Source organism: Apteryx rowi, unplaced genomic scaffold (genome assembly GCF_003343035.1).
Source record: "Apteryx rowi isolate R43461 unplaced genomic scaffold, aptRow1 scaffold_58, whole genome shotgun sequence".
NCBI classification, from domain to species: Eukaryota; Metazoa; Chordata; class Aves; order Apterygiformes; family Apterygidae; genus Apteryx; species Apteryx rowi.
This window is the reverse complement of record NW_020450849.1, coordinates 2,667,570-2,691,527: the sequence shown is the minus strand read 5'-3', so window position 1 is coordinate 2,691,527 and position 23,958 is coordinate 2,667,570. Positions and strand designations below refer to the sequence as shown.

The 23,958-nt window shown below is 38.3% G+C and overlaps 1 protein-coding gene across 1 annotated transcript in view; it reads left to right on the top strand.

Moving 5' to 3' along the window:
- ZFHX4 (zinc finger homeobox 4) overlaps nucleotides 1–23,958 on the top strand; it is a 124,469-nt gene that overhangs the window by 97,215 nt on the left and 3,296 nt on the right. Inside the window, exons 4-8 of the mRNA XM_026082509.1 lie at nucleotides 4,088–4,204; nucleotides 10,435–10,568; nucleotides 10,722–10,922; nucleotides 13,385–13,502; nucleotides 14,377–19,773. Coding sequence (XP_025938294.1) covers nucleotides 4,088–4,204; nucleotides 10,435–10,568; nucleotides 10,722–10,922; nucleotides 13,385–13,502; nucleotides 14,377–19,773 — 5,967 coding nt within the window. The remainder of the gene's footprint in view (nucleotides 1–4,087; nucleotides 4,205–10,434; nucleotides 10,569–10,721; nucleotides 10,923–13,384; nucleotides 13,503–14,376; nucleotides 19,774–23,958) is intronic.

Here is a 23,958-nt window from a genome sequence, read left to right as displayed (position 1 = left end):
TATATATATATATGTAATCTTCAGGACTAAAACAGGAACTACTGGCAGTTGATTGATATATCAGTGATGTAAAAAAAAAAAAATCCTTGAAAATATGTTCTTAAGGTAGACTTGGAGACAGGCTCTCTATGCTGCTCATCAATAGGGAAACTTCTCTGGTAAAACAGAGGAAAATGTGACTGATATGCCTCCTTCGTTATCTCCATGCCTTTAGATTAAAGGAGAGAAGATTGTTTCAACTTTGCCATGTCTTGTTTTAACTGTTATTTTATTCTGAAAAAGAGTATTTGTTTTTCTGTCCCATCCCTTGGCTATGGTGGATGCATTTGTTCCTTTATTTGCATCTCAGCAAGTCAGGCTTTTCTAATCTCCATATGAATATTCATCTAGTTTTGCTGCTATGTATATGTGCCATTTGTCTGGCTGAGGCCTAGACTTTGCAATTGAAATCCTCAGGCAACTTGACTTCATTGGACTGAGAAAGGTTATTAGGGTCTTCCTTCATAAAACTGGTATTGAATTGGGGCCCAAGAGTGTAGATTAACATATTAAAGTATATGACGTAGAATATATAATATGCAGTATCACCCGATTAACATTACTTCTGAAGTTTAACTTTTCCACTTTCCCTTGTTTTACAGTTTCAGTGCAGTTAACCTCATTTTTGTGTTTAATTCTAAGTCAGTTGTGAGGAAAAAAGTTGATAATGGCTAAACTCAAGAGAGCCAACATCAAAAGAAGTTTTCAACATTTAGACAAAATAAAACCAGGTGTGAATAAAATATCATATTGTAATAGTAAGTGTTATTAAAGCCATTAAAGTATGTTTGAATCTGGTGTTCTATTCATTTTCAAAGCTGCCATTTGTAAATGTATATAGGCAGGACTCTTGTAAATTTAAAACAGAGCATTAGGACTTGTTCTGGAATCTGCAGCACCATCATATCGTATTTTGTTGATTTTGTGTCTTTGAGCAGGAGCTATCACATTTTTATAACTGAATAGTATCCTTGCTGGTTAGCATACTAAGAACAAAAAAGTCACTAAAAAGAGACATGAGTAGTAACTTTGCACTATCTTTGATAGCACGCTTCATTAGATAGCCTTGATATTTATTCTAACGAATGGTCTTAAGGATTTTTTTTGCAAATTTACTAACTGTCTTTAAGTTAGGGCTGTTGCATTTCCACCCTGTCCCCTTTGAGAAATGTGGCGACAGCGTGAATCTTAGTAAGGCTTTCTGTAATTTTGAAGGAAAATATGAGAAGTTGTATTATCATTTTTTGTCTACGAAATTTATTTCTGAAGTGAATGCCATACATATTTCTGAAATGAATGCCAAATGTATTTTCTAGAAGTGAGCGCCATTGAAAGCCAAGGCAAGCAATTTATACTGTGCATAATAATGATATTAATTTTTATGGTGTGTATAAGTTACATTTTGATTAGTTTTTTGCATGATTAAAAATTTGCAAAGCCTTTATGGCCCCCAGGAGCCTACCTGTAATAAACAGCTCTCACCTTCCAAACCATAAAACAGGGCTGCAGTACTTGAACATTAGAGCTAATTGCCTTGCTACATCAAAGGGAGCACCACAAGACGGAGAAAAATCGCAGAAGCGGGGTGGGGAGCGGGGGGCAGCTTCACCTCGAAAGGTTACGTGTTTGTGGCTTGGTGGAGCCCTGTAAAGTTATGGCCTCAGAACTGCTGTTTGCGATTAAGTTGATGGGGAAAGTCTATCCCGCAATCTCTGCCTGCTGCTGACACAGAGTCTTTGTTCACATTCAGATTTCTCAAACTGTTGCCAGGGTCAGGCAGAGGTCAGACACCACGATGATGTATAGGAGAACATGTCTGGGAATTTCTCTCACACTTAAAACAAATACCAGAAAAACAGGAGAGCACCCTGCAAAAATTGTCTGATGAGACCCAGATGATACTGTAGCTTTTCTTTTAGTACCTTCATAATTTTCTTTCTCTTTTCCTGACACACACACAATGTTTTATTAATGTGTGCCACGATAGCCCTTACAATTTTATGTCCCCTCAAGATAAGGACACTCAGTAGCACTTTGACACTTCATTTTCCAGCCCAGGGGGATTGGGCCAGTAAATCTAGTAAAAGAAGCGATGCATCCGTTCCCAAGGATGAGCCGAAAAGGAATTGCCACGGGCTGCATCCGGCCACGGGGCCTGACACTGGATATGAGCCTCATGTGTGCGCGCCTGGCATTAACACAGCCCAATCCTGCCACGATCACAGGCTCGCAGCATCCCAAACTGTGCTCCCCTGCCACCCTCACAAATACTGCCACACTTCCCGCTGGGCCTAAGATGCCTCCCATGTTTTGGAGGGGGCAGGGGGCYGTGGAAACAGCACCACGTGTTTTCCGCTTCAATGGCATTTTATACACATATATATACACACATACATATATATGTAATTATTTTTAAAAGAGGGGACCAGCTTTCTCCCTGTGTTATGCAAAAACTGGGACAGGGAAGTTCGCTCGGAGCCTATCATTTTAGGGTGTGAATGCAAAGTTCATTGATCTGCGGTTGGGGAGTTCTTCTGGTTTGCTTTGGTTCGGTTTGGTCTTCAAAATTGCAGCTGTATTTTTTTTTTTCTTTCCCGATTTACAAAAGGCTTTGCAGAGAGTTGAGAATCGGATAGGTTTGCCACATYGATCGGAGGGTTCTTTGCCCAGGCATACAGTTTCGGCGCATGGCTGGCAAGCAAGGCACTAAGTAGCAATTTTTTTGTGCTCAGCTGCTACATATGACAGAGGATATTTCATTCGGCTGTCAGAATGTTATTAATAAAACATGGGGTGCGAAGAGGGCCACTATTTCCCCTTTCAATCACTATAGCATTTACAATGAAAATTTTATGCAGTGTGTAATTTTCAGTTAATGCTTGACACTTAAAATGTCGCTAGCTGCATTTTGTATGGTTCCTGAAGGGTTAATTGTATCATGTTCCCTGCATAAAAGCTCTGCTTATCAAAAGTGACTAGAAGAGTGTATGCAAATGTGTGTCTGTGACCTTTTGCCTTTCCAGGGTTAATTTATATGGTCATTAAAGATTTTATGAAATTGAGCAGCCTGGTGCTTCGAATCCCATTTTACCTTCACCTCCTAATTTATATAATTCCTACCTGAACTGGGAAATATGATTTTTATTTTTTGTGCTGCAATGAAAACAGCGTGTTGTGCTGTAGGGAGTTGCAAGTCTGGTTATCTGGCATTACTCAGATTGCTAAAAATTCATTAAAATGTGACATCAGCACAGTGAGAGACAAATGATCACAGGATGAAAAGGAACAGTGGGCCTTTCACGGATTAGTGCTACACAGCCCCAGCATAGAAGCTAACTGCATAAACAGATTAATCCACCAGTAGCAGCATAGCTAAGATTTACAGAATAATTAAATAGGGTTGAGTTACTGTGAAGAYTTCCATGTAATCTAGCTGGTGTGAACACGTAAGTGAGGTGCAGGTAATGCTGCTTCCTTAGAAGGCATATACCAAGTTGTATCATTTATCCTGAATAGCTCCCCCTGGAGACAGAATTTGAKACTTCTCTAGCAAAGCCAGAGGGTTATATTTAATACAGTACCTAATACCTAATACTTGCTTACTGCAATTAGCAGGATACTGCTACACTAATAGGATTTATACTTGAATTCCTTTTTTTCTTCTTTTTTTTTGGCTCTAAGATACATTTTTACATGTGCTTGCTTTTGTTCAAGTCTGTATGGTGTGCGTGTGTGTGTGTGTGCATGTGTATTTCAACACAAATCACTTCTGGCCAAAGAATATGAAATGACAAGCTTTAAATCTGTCACAGTGGTGAAAGGTGGATCTTCTGATAACGACATGTTTAGAATTTCTGAGTAGATTTTGAAATATTGCAAGTTATTCGTAATTAATGTCCAATCTCTTTAAAGTGCTGTTCTTTCCCTCTTCCTTTTCTTCCCCTCCCCCATTTTGAACACCCTCTCTTAGGGCTGTTCTTATTAAAGTAAAATTTTAAATTGCTGTTAAACAGTGACTAAGTTAGATCTTTTCTGTGCTTATCCACAGAAGAACAAGGTGAAGATACAGAAGGGTCTGCTAAAAGTACATCAGTGGCTGTTGCTGATGATAAAGACTCAAGTGAAAGAGACAATAGTGAAGTCAAAAAATCTAGTAAAGACTCTGGTAAGATGCTAGAATTTTGTCTTTATTCTTTTTTTAACTTATTRAATGCTCTTTCATTTTAAATTGTCTGGACATTCCCACTACTATTCATTGCATGTGCATTTTGCATGTGATTTCTATCAGTAGCCTCCCATTGACCTATTTTTAATCATAACCATCTGACAGGATAGATGCGGATAAGTTGAAGAATATTACAGGACGACCAGTGAGATTATTTTTTAATCAAATCAGTTTGTGTGCTTGTAATTTTTTAAGCGCCTTTCATTAATCTTAGCTGTACTTGTGATTCCTCTGATGGCATATTAATTTTTCATAAGCATAGGATTAGGTACCACTTGAATTTTTTTTCTTCAATCAAGTTTTGCCCCCCTTGTAACCCAAAGAATGTGGATTTTTTTGTTATTATTATTTTTTGCTCTTGCTCTCTGATCAGTTACTTTCAAGAATCTGGCCTCTTCCTGAGCGTTTATTTGAGGCATTTTGAAAAAAATACACAAAATCCAGTGAAAAAGTTTACAAATGATTCAGCCTAAGAAAGAGGAAATATCATTGAAAACGGATTATGGGTTGGGTAATTCTGAGCTCCTGGAATAGACAAAGCCCAGTAATGAAAGCTACTGTCTTTGAAAACAAAACCCCTATGTCATGACATTTACTTGTGCACAAACAAACCTAGGGCCAGCATCTGGTGCAGATACCCAAGGCTTTTTCTGTGTTTGATTTGGCAAATATGTGACTTCATCCATGCTTTTTATGTATGAGATGGAAATCTATGGTCACAATGAATATTACATTGGCTCCTTTTGCCGCACGCTATACCTAGTTACATTATGTTGGATTCACTGAAGCAGAAGAAGTGCTGAAACAGGTTGAATCCTATTAGTTTCAGGTAGTCATATATCTTTTCCTTGTATCCCAATGACAGCAGCATACAAAGGAGGTTGTATTCTCCATAAAGACATATAGTTGTAGAGAAAATATCATTTCACATGCAAGTTTATTTACACCCACATTCTCCCATATTGTAATTTGCTCTTTACATAATAAACATTTTTGGAATTATTTCAAAAACAAATTATAGATGGCCCTTTCCATGCCAAATTAATTCAGAAGACTGATTTAAGGCTTAGAGCTTGCTTTAAGTTAGCTTGTCAATGTGTTAAGGTCAGTATCTATCACAGTTTAGAACTCCAGCTGCTCTTCGGTTGCTTTATTTTTTGAGATCAAGAGGCTGAAGAAAGGCCGATGATGACAAGGATGATATTGAGCAAGAAATTGTGTTGTGGTTTAAAATATATATCCCCCTTGGCTGGCTCTTTGACTTGGAAAGAGCTGTCTGCAGCACAGTAAAGCCATCCTCCAAAGCTGACATAGGTCTTCCTGCACTTTCTTGTCAGTGGGCTGCCCTGGAAACTCATCAAGAGAGAGGTGACAGCCACCGAGAGCCTACATTTCCCACCATAGACTCTGCCTAGGGAAAATGCAAACCACTTCAGGGAGTTTATCAGCCCTCTCTTTCTTTTAGGCAAATCCGTTTATAGTTGTTCAAGAAAGAAGAAGACGTTAAAGTTCCAGCAGAAAAAAATGATGGAATCTAGAAAAAATACTGAAGGCGAATTCTCAGAATTCCATCAGGATTAGCTGCTCATAAGGGCCAAGTTTAATTAGGACAAACCTATATCCAGAGGCCTACTGGGTGCACTACAGAAAAAAAACAGCATAATTGTTCTGCATTCCCGTGCCAGCAATTACACAAATAACTTTGCAGTTAGATTCATGCAAAAACAAAGGCTGAAATACATGATTGCCTTTGTGCTTTACAGAAAATATTGTGCAGTAAAATCCTAAACCTTTTAGAAACTTTTATTTTCCTATTCTAAATTAATTCTACATATGTAACATTCAGACCATCATCTTAAATTTCACTCAGCTGACAAGTATTTCTAATGACTGCATAACTGCTTATGTATAATTGCATGTTAATTTGGGCTTTCTCAGGAACTGAATGTTGCAAGTCTTGCCAAAGAAATCTCAGGAAAACCAATAAATTAATCACAATACTAACAAGTTAAACAGGAAAGTGGTGTGACCCCTCTTTAGCATAGAATCTATTAGAGGAGAAAGGATTAACATGTACTTAGTAACAGAATGTTTGTGTAAGCTGTTGTGCTGTATTGCTTACCTTATCTCAAGGAGAAGAGCTTTCAAAATGAGACTTGGCAATATGCAAGTTATATTTGTTGAATATTCATTCAGAATAGAAAAGCCTACTAATGCCTCATTTTTATTGTCATTTAAATCTAGTGCCACTTTAGATTAATTATAATCCAAATTACAGCTCTATGCAGTGCAAGAATTAATATGGAATTTATCCAGATTAATACATTTGCATTGAAAATGTAATATGTCTCTGCCATGGCTAAGGGGAGCACTTTTTAATAAGGTAGTAAACATGAGGAAGGATGGAAATTAACCTTCATTATTGCAATGAAAATTATCCTTTCATTCTACTCTAATTAGAAAGAATACTCTACCAGTAATTATAATTTTAGAATTATTTTGAGGCTGAATAACATCATCTGATGTGTCAGAAGTCTTAAATTATGCAACCTTTATCAAATACATAGATTCATAAATAACAAAATAGTATTTTGATTATAGGTATTCCAGGATTTTATTTCATTAGCATACGTATTTTATTATTTTTTTCCTCCTTGTTAGTAACAGAAACAGTTTTATTTTTATTTGGGGGGTTCAGAATTGTTAAGAAGGTGATGGCATCTGAATTGCAGTGAATTATGTCATTTTTGAATTAGCAATCTTACACAAGTTAAATAATTCTGTAACTGACAGGTAATCATTGACTAGTCTATTTCATGGCGCTTATTTATAATTAAACTTAGTTTTTGAGTTAAATGTATTGAAATTACATTATTCATCTAAAATAATGCTGTGCACTTTACTTAATAAACTGAATTATGGTTTGTGTTCCACAGTTAGGAAGAAAACAACAAATAGCACGCCTCGAGAATAAAAAGCATACACTTAAAGCACAAATMACGACTGCATTTAGTCTTTTTTTACAGCTGCATATTAAGAATAGTGTGCCGGTGGAGTATCCAGCTATGAAAACAGTGCTACGTTGCGTGCTTGGGACCTTAACATTTTCCCTCCTCCCCCCGCCTCCTTCAATACCATGTCTGTAAGACGGTAACTTTGCTTGGCCTCCCTACAGGAAGCTTGTTAAAGCAGGGAATTCGGCTCGGGAAGCGGAGAGTAGGGGCAGTGGGCTGAGGCGCTATGATGTCAGAGCGAGGCCGTTTGGCTTTACCAGGAGCAGATCCTCCTCCGCTTTTGCACACCCGCTCCTGAAAAGCAAAGACCTGTTGCAGCGTGCTGCTGCTGCTGCTGCTGCGCCTGTGCTTTGGGGGTGTCCGCGCCTCGCTTGGGGCAGGTGCAAGTGGCTTCCCAGGTGCYGGGCGGAAGGATCAGGCCCCTGTTTTGCAGCGCTCGGCATCAGTCGCGGGCTCTCGTACTTTAGGCCAGATGCAAGTTTGGTCGTTTAAAAAGTAACAGCACTTAGGGTTGAATGAATCCAGAACAACCAAAGCAACGAAGCCTTTGTAAACTCCAATAATTTATATAAATATTGTAGTAAACATAATAAAAAGTTGTGCTTTGTTTTCGCATTTATTGACCCAGCACAGTGTTTTATAACTCTAAGGTTTTATTATATTAACCACAAAAGAAAATTTAACCCCCAAATTACTTGTTTTTATAGAAACAAGAACTATGAGTTTCCTGATTATTATTGGCCCTTTGAAATAATTAAGTTATCATATCCTCTGTTGGAAAACAATGTCTAATATTAACTTTGTGTGTGCCCTGGCACACACAGAGTGCACTCTAAGCTAAATTTCACTAGCAGTTACATACCAATGCCAAAACACAGTTAAATACACTCTCTTGGAGTAGAGTTTGGATCCTCATTCCTGCAACAAGTTGTTGAGAACAATCTATCTGGGTGAGGGAAAGAGAAGGAGGAATTGTTTTATTTTGATTTTTAAATTCAACTTGCTATATAACAGTGTCACTTTACACCAGCTGTGATTSTGGCCCAGTTGTCTTTAAAAAGGAACATTTTAAAACTGACATATGATAAAGGTAAGAGACAGTAGTCAGCTGTTGGACATTTTTGACAGTTGGAGATGAAGAAAGGTTAATAATTTGAACCTATCCTTCTAAAACCTGAAAGGGAACCTTTCTCTGTTAATATAGTTTGTCACTTTTTTACTTCCCATAATTCTCACAGTTAAAAGTCGCTTAAATAATAACCGTGTATTGCCAAGTAAATACTGATAGGCCAGAGAGTACTGTATTATCATGAACCATGCCGAGTAATAAAATGGTGGCATGTTACTGTATCATGTATATTATGCCTTTAAGCATCGCCAATCCTTCAGCTCTTAGGCACAGCTCTTACYGAGTAACCTATATGAGGCCTCCAAGATCAGTTCCTTAGAGTGTAAAAATTCAGTGGGGCTCCAGAAGGCAGCTTGTTCAGATATTAAACTGATGTTGACAAATTGGTCATTAAAAGTAGGAAGATATGGCAGGAATACAATTTAATTTGAGCAAGAACATGCTGGAATTACTAGTCTCAATTACACCAGGAGAAATAATTATCACCTTAGGAATGAAAAACAATGTGTGGGGAAATCACCATCAATATATAAGTAATAAAATATGCTTTTTTTTTTTTAATGCCCTTCAGAAAAATGTCTCTGTATGATTCAGCTTTCAATTGCTTGTTATTGTACTGTGAGGATTTGGTATTTACCTTGAAAGCTGTCCCCCTATTTTACTTTTCTCTAATGTTGCTCTGTTAATATCAAATACATCACAAGTCTGTATGATAATAATAATTTTAAAAAGTTCTTCATTTTGTCTACAGAAAAATGCAAGTATTTTCTTTGTTCATATTTACCTTGTTTCCATAACACCCATGACCTTATTTTTAAATTAATCCTAGGTTATTGTGCAATGAGGTGCAATTTGTTCATTTATATGAACCTTATGTGGATTGAAAAAAATCAAGATAAATCTTCATGCACAGCATACAATCAGATTACCCCTGGACTATATATTTACGTTGTGTCTGATAGCAATCAATGGTTTAGCTTCATTGCATTTCAAGATGTATTTGCACCCAGTGTCCAGTGATAGTGTCCTCACCCTGGAAATAATTTAGTTGCAAATTGACTGGAAGATGGTGAAAATTGAAAGTTAAAATTAGAAATACTCATAATAAACAGCAGAAAAAAGGTCAGATGATGCTGCACTATGATGAGATTGGAATGGCTGGTAAATGAGGTTTTGTGTTTGTCGTGAGATGTATGTGACATGCCTACCCAATGCTCTTGTAATATCCAGCCTAGCAGAAGAGATTATCTGGCAAATTGACGCTGGAAAGAATTTTCTGATGGACTGGGAAATTAGAATTGCACTCTTTTCTTTGATGTGTGCAAGACTGGGCTGCATTACACAGCTAGTTCAGGCATAATATTAAATATAGTATTTAATACTTAATAGTAGAACTATCTATAGAAAACAATTATATTTGGGGTTTGATCACAAATGCTAGAATATAAAAATTCACAGTGTAAACAGCTAAGGCAATCCCAAATGACTGATCTTCGTATATAATTAATATTAAGTTAGCTCTGAAATCCTATTCTCCACAGTATTTCTTTTAAAGCCTCACTATATTTAGCTTCAGAATCGTAACCAGGCAGGAGCTATTAAAACAGCACAATAATCATATTGCTCAGACAGTTTAGGAAAGAGAGCGGGTAATTAAACATCAGCAAATTAATTATATTGGAAAACAGGATTTTTAAGCAAAAGTGATTTGTTTTAATGTAGTACATAAATTCATACTGAGCTGCTAAAGAAAGCACATTATTGATTAATATTTAAAGGTAACCTAGGGTTATCTAAACAGTAGAGAAGAGTCCATTTTAAGATGGATTTATAGAGTCTCCATCAAGGATAAAACTGTATTTTCACCTTTGTGCTTACCAGAGTTTGGTWTATTTTTTTCTCAGACCTTAAAAGAAAAAAAGAAAAAAACACAGAGACAATACAGTCCTTTGGAATCACAGTCTCTTTGCAAAACAGGATATTTTTAAGTTTAAAATATGTTCTTAAATATTATGTTTTTGAAACAGGAATAGTCACACCAGAGAAGGAATCAAAAGTGAACACTGTGGTAGGGGCACAACAGCTTCTTCTGGCAAAAGAAGAGGATGGTGCAGCTAAAAAATCAAAGCCTCCAGAAGACAATAAATTTTGTCATGAGCAGGTAAAGGAAAATGTAACAATTTAATTGCATTCTAGAACTCTTTCAAATGACTCAAGAATAAAGCAGAGATGATGTGCTATTAAAATGGCAATATCAGCAAGTTACTAAAAACACACTGACTAATAGCCTGCATCTTAATTTGATGTTTTTCAGTTCTATCAATGTCCTTATTGTAACTACAATAGTAGGGACCCAAATCGTATCCAGATGCATGTCCTGTCACAGCATTCAATGCAACCTGTTATCTGCTGCCCCCTCTGCCAGGATGTCCTCAGCAACAAAATGCACCTCCAGCTTCATTTGACCCATTTGCACAGTGTGTCCCCTGACTGTGTGGAGAAACTGCTCATGACAGTAAGTGATCCAAATACCTATGTRCATGCTACAGAAACGGGCTCAAACCTCTTGGCAATGTATTTGTTGTGGCACAGTGTTCAGGTAGCCTGAGCAGGGGAGAGGTTCAGGACTCTAAAGTCTGTTCCTAGCTCATCCAGTGACTGATGTCCTTTGGGAAAATCACTGAGGATAGCTTTCAAAGATACTGAAAACCTGCAATGCCTCACTGACGTTAACCTTGGAAAAATCAAGCCTGACAGTGCCTCTGAGTGCACACCTGTAAATTGGGTCTAATAATATCCAGCGCTCAGAGGTAATGCGACCTTTAACTTTCTGTTTGTAAAATAACAGGGATTTCTTTGAACAAAAAGAAGGATTTCTGTTTTATAGCTGAGCTGTACTTTCATTATGTTGTATGAAATTCACTATATTAGTAATAGCGCTAATTGGAAAACACAAATTTCATATAGTACAGAATATCATGTTTCTTGCTTTTGTCCATTGTGAAAGACCCTTCAGATTTTTCATGAAAAAAATATGAATAGGGAACAGAAAGACAAGTCCAAGAATAGGCAATCACCCAGCTAAGTCAATTCTTTGGGGTATGGAATACCTGATTTCAAGTACCTACCCTGTATCTGGCAGGGATCTGAACTGGATTGCCTGCAATTCAGATGAATGTGATAACCAGCAAAGTCTATTTGCTCTTGACTGAACTTCTGAGGTCTAGGGCTTTTTGTGCCAGGTGTTGATGAGCAAACACAGAATTAGGGATTCATAAAAACAGTTTAAAGGTTTTTCTCTTCATTTCTTTCCTCCAGTTCTCTACTATCCATAGCTCTTCCAGACTGGGTAATATTGGCCCACCACAAGAAAAATACAGTAGAAACTTAGCTTTTTCAGACTCTTTTCAGAGACTGACAAAATGTGAAAAAAAGTCTCCATACTGAGGATTGCTAGCTCTCTTCTCAAGTCCATGATTCCTTCAGTGGTGATAATGGGGCAACTCTGAATTTTCTCCTCTTCTGTCCTCTCCTGGTGCTGGGAGTTGTCTCTCTATTTCTGAGAGAAAAAAAATAGCGTGTGTTTGGCAGAAAAAGAGATAAGAAAACATAATCTGCATCATCAATGTCCTGGTTACCAAGACTAACATGCTCTTTCCATATCTCAACTCTCTGATGACAAAAACAAATACAATATATAGCAAAATTTTCTTCTCCAGAACAGTTATAGTTACCTGGGCCATTTTTTTAAAAGTTCTTCCCACCCAAATATAATCAAAGTCACTAGTACTCTGAGAGGATGCTATCAATGCCTTATTTGAATTTCATATGTGAGCCCRGGGCTTTTTTAAATATCGCTAGAATATTTTTTCCAATAGACAATTTATATGCATATATAATCTATCTATCTATCTATCTGTCTATACATATCATTCTTATGTATCCCAATAATTATTCAAAATAATTTGTTAAAATGTTTGAAAGAAATTACACCTCACCAAACTACATTAGATGCTAAATGGAGAGCTCATATCTAGTAATGTATGTAGCCTCCACTATGAAAGTAACAGCATTCAAAAACTTCTATGGACATTCTTGTTACATTCATGTGAGGTAAGGAAGTATTATCTTATTTTTAGAGATGAGGAGATGCAACACAGTCTGAACTGATTTAGCCAAGATCATTTAAACAGTCTCTGGCAGTGCAGGGGATTGAACCCAGTCCTTCTAAGTCTCGGTCTGAACCCCTARAAAACACTTTCTTTCAGGTATGAGTATGTCTTAAAGGTCTGAGCAAAAAGAAGATATGGAGTGTTGAGCAGTGTTCATGTCAACTTAATTAAACTAAGTACTATCAGGCACCTAGAACGGTACATCTTTCAAAGGGTTCTGTCTATAATTCAAAAGCATAACATAACAGGTAAAGCAGTCTGAAGGAGATACTCATATAAGCAATTTAAGACGAGAAAGAGAAAAAATCTTGTTTTAAATGAAAAAATCTTATTTTAAAAGGAAATTTTTTCAAAGCTCATGGAAGGTTCAGCATTTGTTTAAAAAATAATACAGGAAAAACAAAGTGACTATCCTTGCTCAAGAACAGACTAGTGACCATATCTTGACATGATCTTCATCTCTGGAGGAATTCTAAGGAGAATTCTCCTGAAATACCCAACCAACCTGACATAGCCAGTGAAACCTACTTTGTGGTGATGTTGGCTGTAATGAAATATTGAGTGTATGTAGTTCAGCATCACCTTATTGTGGATTCTTTTGAGTGGAGTCTCCACCAAGGGACACCCAGAGCTCCGATTGCTCTGTCAGAAAACTGCTGTCAAGGACTGAATCAAGACCTTGATCTAATCATGGCAGTTTTTGCTCCAGATGTGGTGAAGCTATTGAATTACAATTTAATACAACTATATAGTATTAAATAGTGTGATTCCTTCTGTAATAATACTCTATTCTTGATTTTCAAAGGTTCCTGTACCAGATGTCATGATGCCCAATAGTATGCTATTGCCAGCAGCTGCTTCAGAGAAATCTGAACGTGACACACCTGCAACCATTACAACTGAGGGATCTGGAAAATATTCAGGTATGCAAGAAAAAGCCCAGACATGCAAAAGACAGGTATGAGTGATTTAGAAATAAACCACTTGTTTCTTTCTTGGTAAAGTGAATCCTTTTTGGTTTACATGTAGACAAAAAACAAGAGGAAAATAACAATGGGCCTGAGTTTGACTATATGCACACATGCAGAGCCACTGGGGTGCACATTGTCTCATGTGCACAAGTACTTGACTTGGGTATGCCAGACTAGTTGCTTGTGGTAGAATTAAAATGAAGCATTCAATAGTGCCTAGATATTTGAAGGTAGGACACTTCTTGTTTAATCAGCAAATGAGACTTAATCCTGAAAGACTGTAGACTTTCACCAGCATCAGTGGCAAATGATCCTGCCTATATTTCCAATAGTATGTTTCGAATAGTATGTTTCTCATCCTGTATTCTGTGCTGAGCGGCTGCTGTGCTAACTCTCACAGCATGCTCCTCCCTCTCTCCTCAGCCACTTTCATACTAGCCTATCTTTCTAATTCCTGTCCTACTTATTGTCCCCATTTCTACTCCCCACTTTTTTTCCTACCATTTGGTTTCTTTTTCTTGTATGGTGCTCCTATTGTACCAATAAATTCCTACCTTATGGCAAAGAGAAGCCCTCTGTCACTAACAGGCCAGCTGCAACAGTCACTGTTATCATCATGTTTGCCTTTGCTATTAGACTTTTTTTAATGTCCTGTTGATCCTGTTTAATTCTTCTCTRGGGCAAGGATGGATTGTCATCAGATTGCTAGGCCAGCACCAAGCATACTAGGTCCAATCCTTGATTTATGATTTATGCTGAAAAAACATTAATACTATGGAGTATTCTCTTCTACCTGCCTAAAAGACACTTCACTTTTTTTAACCAGGTGAAAGTCCTGTGGATGGGAAAAATACCCCGGGGATCGAGGAATCAAAAACTGGAATGGAAATTAAGACCGAGGAACAGAAGCCACCTAAAGAATCTACTGAAACACCAGATTGGAATAAGAGCAGCAGTAAAGATATAAAGACCACTGACTCAATGCCGGATCAGCTAAATGAACAGCAGAAGAAGCAGCAGCTCTCTGTTTCTGACCGCCATGTCTATAAATACCGTTGTAACCATTGTAGCTTGGCTTTTAAGACTATGCAGAAGCTTCAGATACATTCCCAGTATCATGCTATTCGGGCTGCTACCATGTGTAGTCTTTGCCAACGTAGCTTCCGTACATTCCAGGCTTTAAAAAAACACTTGGAAGCAGGCCACCCTGAACTCAATGAAGCTGAACTTCAGCAGCTGTGTGCATCTTTACCTGTAAATGGTGAATTCTGGGCAGAAAGTGAAAGTATGGCACAAGATGATCATGCACTAGAACAGGAAATCGAAAGAGATTATGAGATGGACCAGGAAGGTAAAGCAAGTCCTGTAGGAAGTGATAGTAGCTCTATTCCAGATGATATGGGCTCAGAACCAAAGCGGACCTTACCTTTTAGAAAAGGGCCAAATTTTACTATGGAAAAATTTCTAGATCCCTCTCGCCCATATAAGTGTACCGTGTGCAAAGAGTCTTTCACTCAAAAGAACATTCTCTTGGTCCATTATAACTCAGTGTCCCATCTACATAAACTCAAAAAGGTTTTGCAGGAAGCATCAAGTCCTGTCCCTCAAGAAACCAACAGCAACACTGATAACAAACCCTACAAATGCAGCATTTGTAATGTTGCATATAGCCAAAGTTCTACATTGGAAATCCATATGAGATCTGTGCTTCATCAAACAAAGGCAAGGGCTGCAAAATTAGAACCAAGTGGTAATATAAGTAGCGGAAATAGTGTAGCAGGGAATGTTAATAGCCCCAGCCAAGGAATGCTAGATTCTATGAGCTTACCAGCAGTTAACAGCAAAGAAACACATTTAGATGCCAAAGAATTAAATAAAAAGCAAGCTTCTGAATTAATTTCTGCTCAGCCTACACATCACCCACCCCAGTCACCAGCACAACTTCAAATGCAATTACAACATGAACTGCAACAGCAAGCTGCATTCTTTCAACCCCAGTTTCTAAACCCAGCTTTTTTGCCTCACTTTCCAATGACACCAGAAGCGCTGCTGCAATTTCAGCAGCCTCAGTTTCTTTTCCCATTCTACATACCTGGGACAGAATTTAGCTTAAGCCCAGATCTGGGTTTGCCAGGTTCTGCTACATTTGGTATGCCTGGAATGGCTGGTATGACAGGATCACTGCTAGAAGATTTGAAGCAGCAGATACAAACTCAGCACCATGTTGGTCAAACACAGCTACAGATACTGCAGCAACAAGCACAACAGTATCAATCCACACAACCCCAACTTCAGTCTCAAAAACAGCAGCAGCAAAGTAGCAAGCTGATGAAAGCAGAGCAAAATAGCCTAGTAAGTGCAGACTGCCAGTTGATAAAGGATATGCCATCATATAAGGACTCAGAAGAGACTTCTGAGAAAAAAGAGAAGCCAAAGCAAGAATTTACTAATGAGAGTGAGGGACTAAAAGAAAACAAAGATATGAAGAAGCCAAAATCCTCAGAACCAACCATCCCACCACCCAGAATAGCTTCTGGAGCAAGGGGAAATGCTGCCAAGGCTTTGCTGGAGAACTTTGGGTTTGAGTTAGTTATCCAATACAATGAGAACAGACAAAAAGTACAGAAAAAAAGCAAGACTGGTGAAGGTGAAAACACAGACAAGTTGGAATGTGGAACCTGCAGTAAGCTGTTTTCCAACATTCTTATTCTGAAGAGTCATCAAGAACATGTGCATGGGCAGTTTTTTCCATATGGAGCACTAGAAAAGTTTGCCCGGCAATACAGGGAGGCATACGACAAGCTTTATCCAATTTCTCCTTCTTCTCCAGAAACACCACCGCCGCCACCTCCACCTCCTCCACCACCTCCACCTCCACCTCCTCCAACTCCTTCTCAGCCTTCTTCAGCTGGGTCTGGAAAAATTCAAAACACAACTCCCACTCCTTTGCAAGCTCCACCACCCACACCGCCACCACCGCCTCCACCACCACCACCACCTCCTCCKCCACCACCGCCACCATCAGCCCCACCTCAAGTCCAGCTTCCTGTTTCACTTGATCTTCCACTTTTCCCTCCAATTATGATGCAGCCAGTGCAGCATCCTGCACTACCTCCTCAGCTTGCTCTTCAGTTGCCCCCAATGGATACTTTGTCTGCAGATCTCACCCAGCTTTGTCAGCAGCAACTGGGATTAGATCCCAATTTCCTACGGCATTCTCAGTTCAAGCGTCCACGTACAAGGATCACAGATGACCAGTTAAAAATCTTGCGGGCTTATTTTGATATTAACAATTCTCCAAGTGAAGAGCAGATCCAAGAAATGGCTGAGAAGTCTGGTCTTTCACAGAAAGTTATCAAGCACTGGTTTCGTAATACGCTGTTTAAGGAGCGACAGAGAAATAAAGATTCTCCCTATAACTTCAGCAACCCTCCCATAACAGTGTTGGAAGATATAAGAATTGACCCTCAACCTTCAGCTGTAGAACCTTACAAGTCTGATGCATCTTTCAGCAAGAGATCATCTAGGACTCGGTTTACTGACTACCAGCTTCGTGTCCTCCAAGATTTTTTTGACACAAACGCTTATCCAAAGGATGATGAAATTGAACAACTTTCAACTGTACTTAACCTACCTACTCGAGTTATTGTTGTATGGTTCCAAAATGCACGACAAAAAGCTCGCAAAAGTTACGAAAATCAAGCTGAAACTAAAGACAATGAGAAAAGGGAACTGACGAATGAGCGCTACATTCGAACTAGTAACATGCAATATCAGTGTAAAAAGTGCAGTGTGGTTTTTCCCAGGATTTTTGATTTGATTACACACCAGAAAAAACAGTGTTATAAGGATGAAGATGATGATGCTCAAGATGAAAGCCAAACTGAAGATTCCATGGATGCCTCTGATCAAACAGTATATAAGAACTGCACAGTTGCTGGTCAAACCGACTCATCAAAAAGCACGGCTGTTACAGCAGCAAGCTCTGGCTCTGGTTCTAGTACTCCTTTGGTTCCATCACCCAAACCAGAACCTGAGAAGGCTTCTCCTAAACCAGAGTCCACAGAAAAACCAAAACAAAATGAAACCATCTCTAAGCAAACTGATACAACTTCCCAAAGCACCAAACCAGTACAGTCTGCTCCAATAACCCCTTCTGATCCTCAGCCCTCAGCCTCTCAATCACAGCAACAAAAACAATCACAGATAGTAGGCAGACCTCCTTCTGCATCACAAACTACACCTGTCCCTTCCAGTCCTTTACCAGTTTCAATGACTTCTCTACAGAACAGTCTACCTCCTCAGTTATTACAATACCAATGTGATCAGTGTACAGTTGCCTTTCCAACTCTAGAACTTTGGCAAGAGCACCAGCACATGCATTTTCTAGCAGCCCAAAACCAGTTTCTTCATTCACAGTTTTTAGAAAGGCCAATGGATATGCCCTATATGATATTTGACCCCAATAATCCTTTGATGACTGGACAGTTACTTAATAGTTCTCTTGCTCAGATACCACCACAAACTGGCTCATCACACACAACACACCCTGCTACAGTTTCTGGTTCTCTGAAACGAAAACTGGACGATAAAGAAGATAATAACTGTAGTGAGAAAGAGGGAGGAAACAGTGGAGAAGATCAACATCGTGATAAGCGTTTAAGAACAACGATTACTCCAGAGCAGCTGGAAATACTCTATGAAAAGTACTTATTAGATTCCAATCCCACCAGAAAGATGCTAGATCATATTGCACGTGAAGTGGGGCTTAAAAAGAGAGTGGTACAAGTCTGGTTTCAGAACACAAGAGCCCGAGAAAGAAAAGGACAATTTCGTGCAGTTGGTCCAGCCCAGTCCCATAAAAGGTGTCCTTTTTGCCGAGCTCTTTTTAAAGCAAAATCAGCTTTAGAAAGTCACATTCGCTCTCGACATTGGAATGAAGGGAAACAGGCAGGTTATAGTTTGCCTCCAAGTCCTTTGATATCAACTGAAGATGGAGGAGAAAGTCCACAAAAGTACATCTTTTTTGATTACCCATCACTGTCATTAGCAAAAACTGAATTATCAAGTGAAAATGAATTAGCTTCCACTGTATCAACCCCTGTTAGCAAAACAGCAGAGATGTCACCGAAGAATCTCTTAAGTCCTTCTTCTTTTAAAGCRGAGTCTAGTGAGGATATAGAAAATTTGAATGCCCCTCCTGCTGACTCTGGATATGATCAAAACAAGACTGACTTTGATGAGACTTCATCAATTAATACTGCAATCAGTGATGCCACAACAGGAGATGAGGGGAACAATGAAATGGAAAGCATGACTGGCAGTTCAGGGGATGCAAAACCCACATCACCTCCCAAAGAACCAAAAACACTTGTGAACGATACACTACCAAAAACTGCAACTACACCTACCAATGAGAATACTGATGATAAATTTCTTTTTTCCCTAACTAGCCCCTCGATACATTTCAGTGAAAAAGATGGTGATCATGACCAAAGTTACTACATTACTGATGACCCTGATGATAATGCCGACCGCAGTGAAACATCAAGCATAGCTGATCCAAGTTCACCTAACCCATTTGGAGCTAACAATCCCTTTAAATCCAAAAACAGTGATCGGCCAGGCCACAAACGTTTCCGAACACAAATGAGTAACCTTCAGCTTAAAGTTCTCAAAGCTTGCTTTAGTGACTACCGGACTCCAACAATGCAAGAATGTGAAATGTTAGGGAATGAGATTGGTCTGCCCAAACGTGTGGTCCAGGTCTGGTTTCAGAATGCCCGGGCAAAAGAAAAGAAATTCAAAATTAACGTAGGGAAGCCATTCATGATAAATCAGACTGGACCTGATGGGACAAAGCCAGAATGTTCTCTATGTGGAGTGAAATATTCTGCGCGTTTGTCCATAAGAGATCATATCTTCTCCAAACAACATATTACAAAAGTGAGAGAAACTGTGGGAAGTCAGCTAGATCGGGAGAAAGATTATTTAGCTCCAACAACAGTTAGGCAGCTGATGGCACAGCAAGAACTGGATCGCATAAAGAAGGCTACTGATGTGCTAGGATTAACAGTACAGCAGCCAGGCATGATGGACAGCAGTTCTCTTCATGGTATCAGTTTGCCAGCAGCTTATCCAGGACTCCCTGGCCTTCCTCCTGTTCTTCTGCCTGGAATGAATGGTCCATCCTCCTTACCTGGATTTCCACAAAGTTCAAACAGTAAGTCTATAAGGAGATGATTTTCTAATTTTATTAATTTGATCATCTTGCACAGTCACCATCCGCTTCTAAAACATTTATGTCATATCCCTAAGACTGATGTGAGTAGGTAAAAAATACTGCTGTAAAGTGTACTCAGTGCAATTTTAGWTTGTTGCTGTAGCCTGAATAATATCCCTGATTTCCTAAAACAGAAAAAATGTAGTTTAATTGAAATCTAATTGAAATAAATATTTTTAGTCTACTTTAGGCTTCTGTGACAACAGCAACGTTATACAATAGCATTGTTATACAAGTTTTTTGAAAGATAATCCTTTAGGCAAAGTGTGGATTAAAATTCTGTGTGTAAAATTTTTGTATGCAAATATTTAAAGTAATACCTGATGAAGCATGAAATAGTTATACCCATATTATAGAGCCATAAGATATTTGGTCCGTCCGTTAGACTAGTCCAATCTGTTGCTTTATTCAGAAACAGTACTAAAAAAAAAAAAAAATGCTGCCCAAAAGTCTCTATTACACTTCTGAATAATTGCCTCACAGGATAAAAAGTTTTCTGTTGAAGGTGATTCCTAATGGCAACTTCATTGTGATCCAAATCCCAGGAGTGGCTGAATACCTCGTATTCCTAATTTGTAAAGTCATTGCAGACATGCACCACTTCATTTGGGCTTGTGCTTTTAATTGAACACATAACTCTGTTTTACTGAGGTTGACTCTGGTTTTTGCTCACATTGGAAAGCATTCTAATTCCTCTTGGAGTTAGTTTCACCAAAGTTGGAGAACTGAGTTTTCTGCAGAGCAATGTTTAGTCCTCAAAGGATGAACCTAATTTATTTTTTGTAATAGGCTCCAGTTCTGTAGACAGAGTTCATTGTGAGTGCAGCATTGCAGATGGAAGCTCTCCCAGTCATTCTCTAACTTTGCACATTCATATCAAATATTTGCACGTCAGACTTAGGAATTTGGTTAAGACCCTTCAGCTCATTTTACCCAGTAATACCACTTGCTGTTTATCTCTAAACTTTGATTTACAGAACAACTCACTCTGACAAGTGAGGTAGGAACTTAATTACCTGTGTAGTTAGACAAACTAAGAATGTAGCAATATCTTCTCTGCTATCCAGTTCTGCTTTGATTGATGATGACTGTGTTATTGTTTTCCTAAGTGGTGGTCAAAGCCTCTTGTTTTTCTATTCATTGGATCAGAATGGCTTTCTTTCCACAATGGAGTCTCTGGCTGCGTGCCCTCTGGCTTTTGTCAAACAGTTATTGGCACAGAGAGTGCATATAAAGGAAATATAAAGTTGTTGTATTTCCTTCTTAATGGCATACCGTGTCCAGGTCCAAAAATGACTGATCATTGTTCATTAAAATTATCAATATGGTTTCTTCATATAACTTTGCTAAAGAGCTTTGGTTAGAGTGACCTTTAGGTGAAATGGACTCCAGAAAACTCAGGTTTTGTCTGTGCTAGTAAATTAAATGTGCTTGAGAACATCCTATTAAATTCTTTTACTCCCTAAAAGATGAAGTCCCCATACAAACTGCCTATTGGAAACGGTTGCAGGCTTATGATAGCTCCTCAGCTGKGCCCAGGAATTGTTTAGGAGAATGCTTGTAGGCCCAGGCCAAAACTCTGCCATTGCCCGTTCTCACAGTTTAACTGTAGAGATGACTGAGTTTCAGTTTTCTGAAAATGTTCCTTAGCACTGCTTAGCTTACTAGTGTCAGTGTAGCCTCAGAGTCTGTAAATTGTGCTCTTATTAATATAAAAACAGAATGCTGGGTAAACAGGCCAACTGGTCCATAATAATTCAATTTTCAGATTTTCTAATTTCCACCAAGTATCTCTTCTTTGAGATAAATTAAAATCATTATTACCCATAGCATACTCAGTGCACTGTCGATTGAGATGAATTTTTAGCCCCTTTCATCTTGCATCTTTTTAAGGTTAATTAGCCCACTGTGGGCAAAGCCCACTGTGTAAACCGGCTAGTAGAATCTTCTTGTTAACTTTTTCTTCTGCCATATGCTAAACAGCCCCTACATCCCTCTTTTGTTGTCTGGCAAATACTTGCATACATAAATCTCCATTCCCTAATGATACATAATGGAGCAGTCATAGTGAATAAAAAAAAATAGATTATTTTAATCATTCGTTATAGGAAAACGGTAACCTACTCAGAAGTTCTCCAGTATGTTTCCTGCACCTAATTAACCCATTTCTACTGCCTCCTCAACCCTACTTTGGCTGATCATTTGTATTGATGAGGATATGAATCACATTTGTATTTGATGCTAAGAAGAGTTTAAGAACAATCTCCTTGGAAGCAGGCATCTAAGCAAGCTTGTCTTTGGCTGTGATTCTTTCTGCTCTCCACATGTTCTCAGCCAGCAGGACAATTGTTCTACATCATTCTTTGCATGAAGGATTTTCTGAAGCTTACTCCCTGAAGACTCACTAACCTATACTTCAAGTCTACTTCTTGTGAATTCCACAGTCAGTGTGTCATTTCTTCCTTTTGGCCCCAGTCCTGAAAATGCACTTCAGAAGCAGTCTCACTGGGACCACTTATATTCGAATATATACCTGTTTTCATTGATGCTTACAAGGTTGGTAACTGTATTTCCTGTGGCAGAGGCCATGCATTCTGTCCTGCATGTTTGTTTAAAGGACAAATGTCAACATTAGTAGAACCACATTTTAGAGAATATGTTTGCTGTGTTGCTAAGACAAGGAACTAGTGAAAATATAACAGTAAATATCAAATTTAAWATTCTCATTCATGTCTCCCATTACTTATGCCAGACAGGAAATCAGTCCAGTAAGTTTCACTTCTGTTAGGATGGATTTCACTTTCATGTTCTTACATCCAGCATCGCTGCTTATGGTTTCCAACAAGGCACGAAAACAACTACCTTTTGCAAAATACCATTCATCTCCAAATGCAGCATTTGCTTTTGCAAAAGGCTTGAAACAGAACACTTGAAAATAATGCTAAAATCACCAAAAATATAAATATTCAAAGTACAGCCCAATTTGGCTCCTTTATGTAGTGCTTAAACTGGACATTTATCTTCAAAGATTATTACACTTGGAAAAATAAATAGCTTCCTTTCTGAAAAAAGGAATCCATTAACTTTAAACTCAGTTAATTTTTATGAAACAAATTTTATTATAACATCAGAATTATTGTTTGATTCAAGGATGATATGTCCAAGAATCCTCTCACTTGTGGGATACGTTTCTTTCAAGAATACAGTTATACCTCTTTGTGAGCGTCAAATGCTGAGCAAGTTTTCAGCATTATTATTATGTTTGCTCAGCATAATCCCCAATATGGAGTTATTTGTTGGAATTCTAATACGAACAAAATTTCAGTTCTAGCTGATCTGTATTCTTCAAGTCCCTTCTTATCTCCTAGGTGACCATAGATGGAAGAGTTCACCTGATGTTTTTAGCTGTTCTCAAAATTCATATTCTCTTTTCTTCCTAGCTTTGTGTTTTTGTCTATGATCCCTTGCAGAAAACTAGTGCTTCATCTGCTTCTAGCTATTAATACTGGTTCTGTGAACCTTTTAATGTCATCGTCATTACCATAGGTTCTTTGCACATCACTTAAGCCCGCGCTGCCTTGAAGATTCACAGCAGCTTTTTCCAAGAATGCACACATCACTGCTAATATGTACTTAGTGGTTTTTGAAATCTTATCAGGAGTGAAATTTGTTTCAGCAGCAATTATCTTCCTTATGATTAGGACACTAAATTCTGTTCTCTGCTTTTGGCCCAGTGGTAACAGTTTCAGTTTTATATTTTTAGCTCTCTCTGATTCCTCTAGGAGAAAAAGATGTCTTTCTTTTGACAGTTCCTTAAAAGAGTTAGCAGGATTAGAATGTTTCTTCATGATTATTAAATTTATATTCTGCTTTTCTCATGTCAGAGAAGAGAGCATTTGTTTCATCGAGGTTTCTACATTTAGTTTTGGAAACCCTCTGTTCCRTATTTAACTTCTAATAGACCAGGTGGATTTCACTCTTCTGTTGCAATCTCTCTGGATATTTAACCGAATTCTGTACATTTCAACTAAATTTTGAAGAATATCTGGAAAATAAAATAGATCATTGGCTGCTCTAGGCATCATAAATGCGAGTTAAACTGAAGACAACATGAGATGTAAGGAT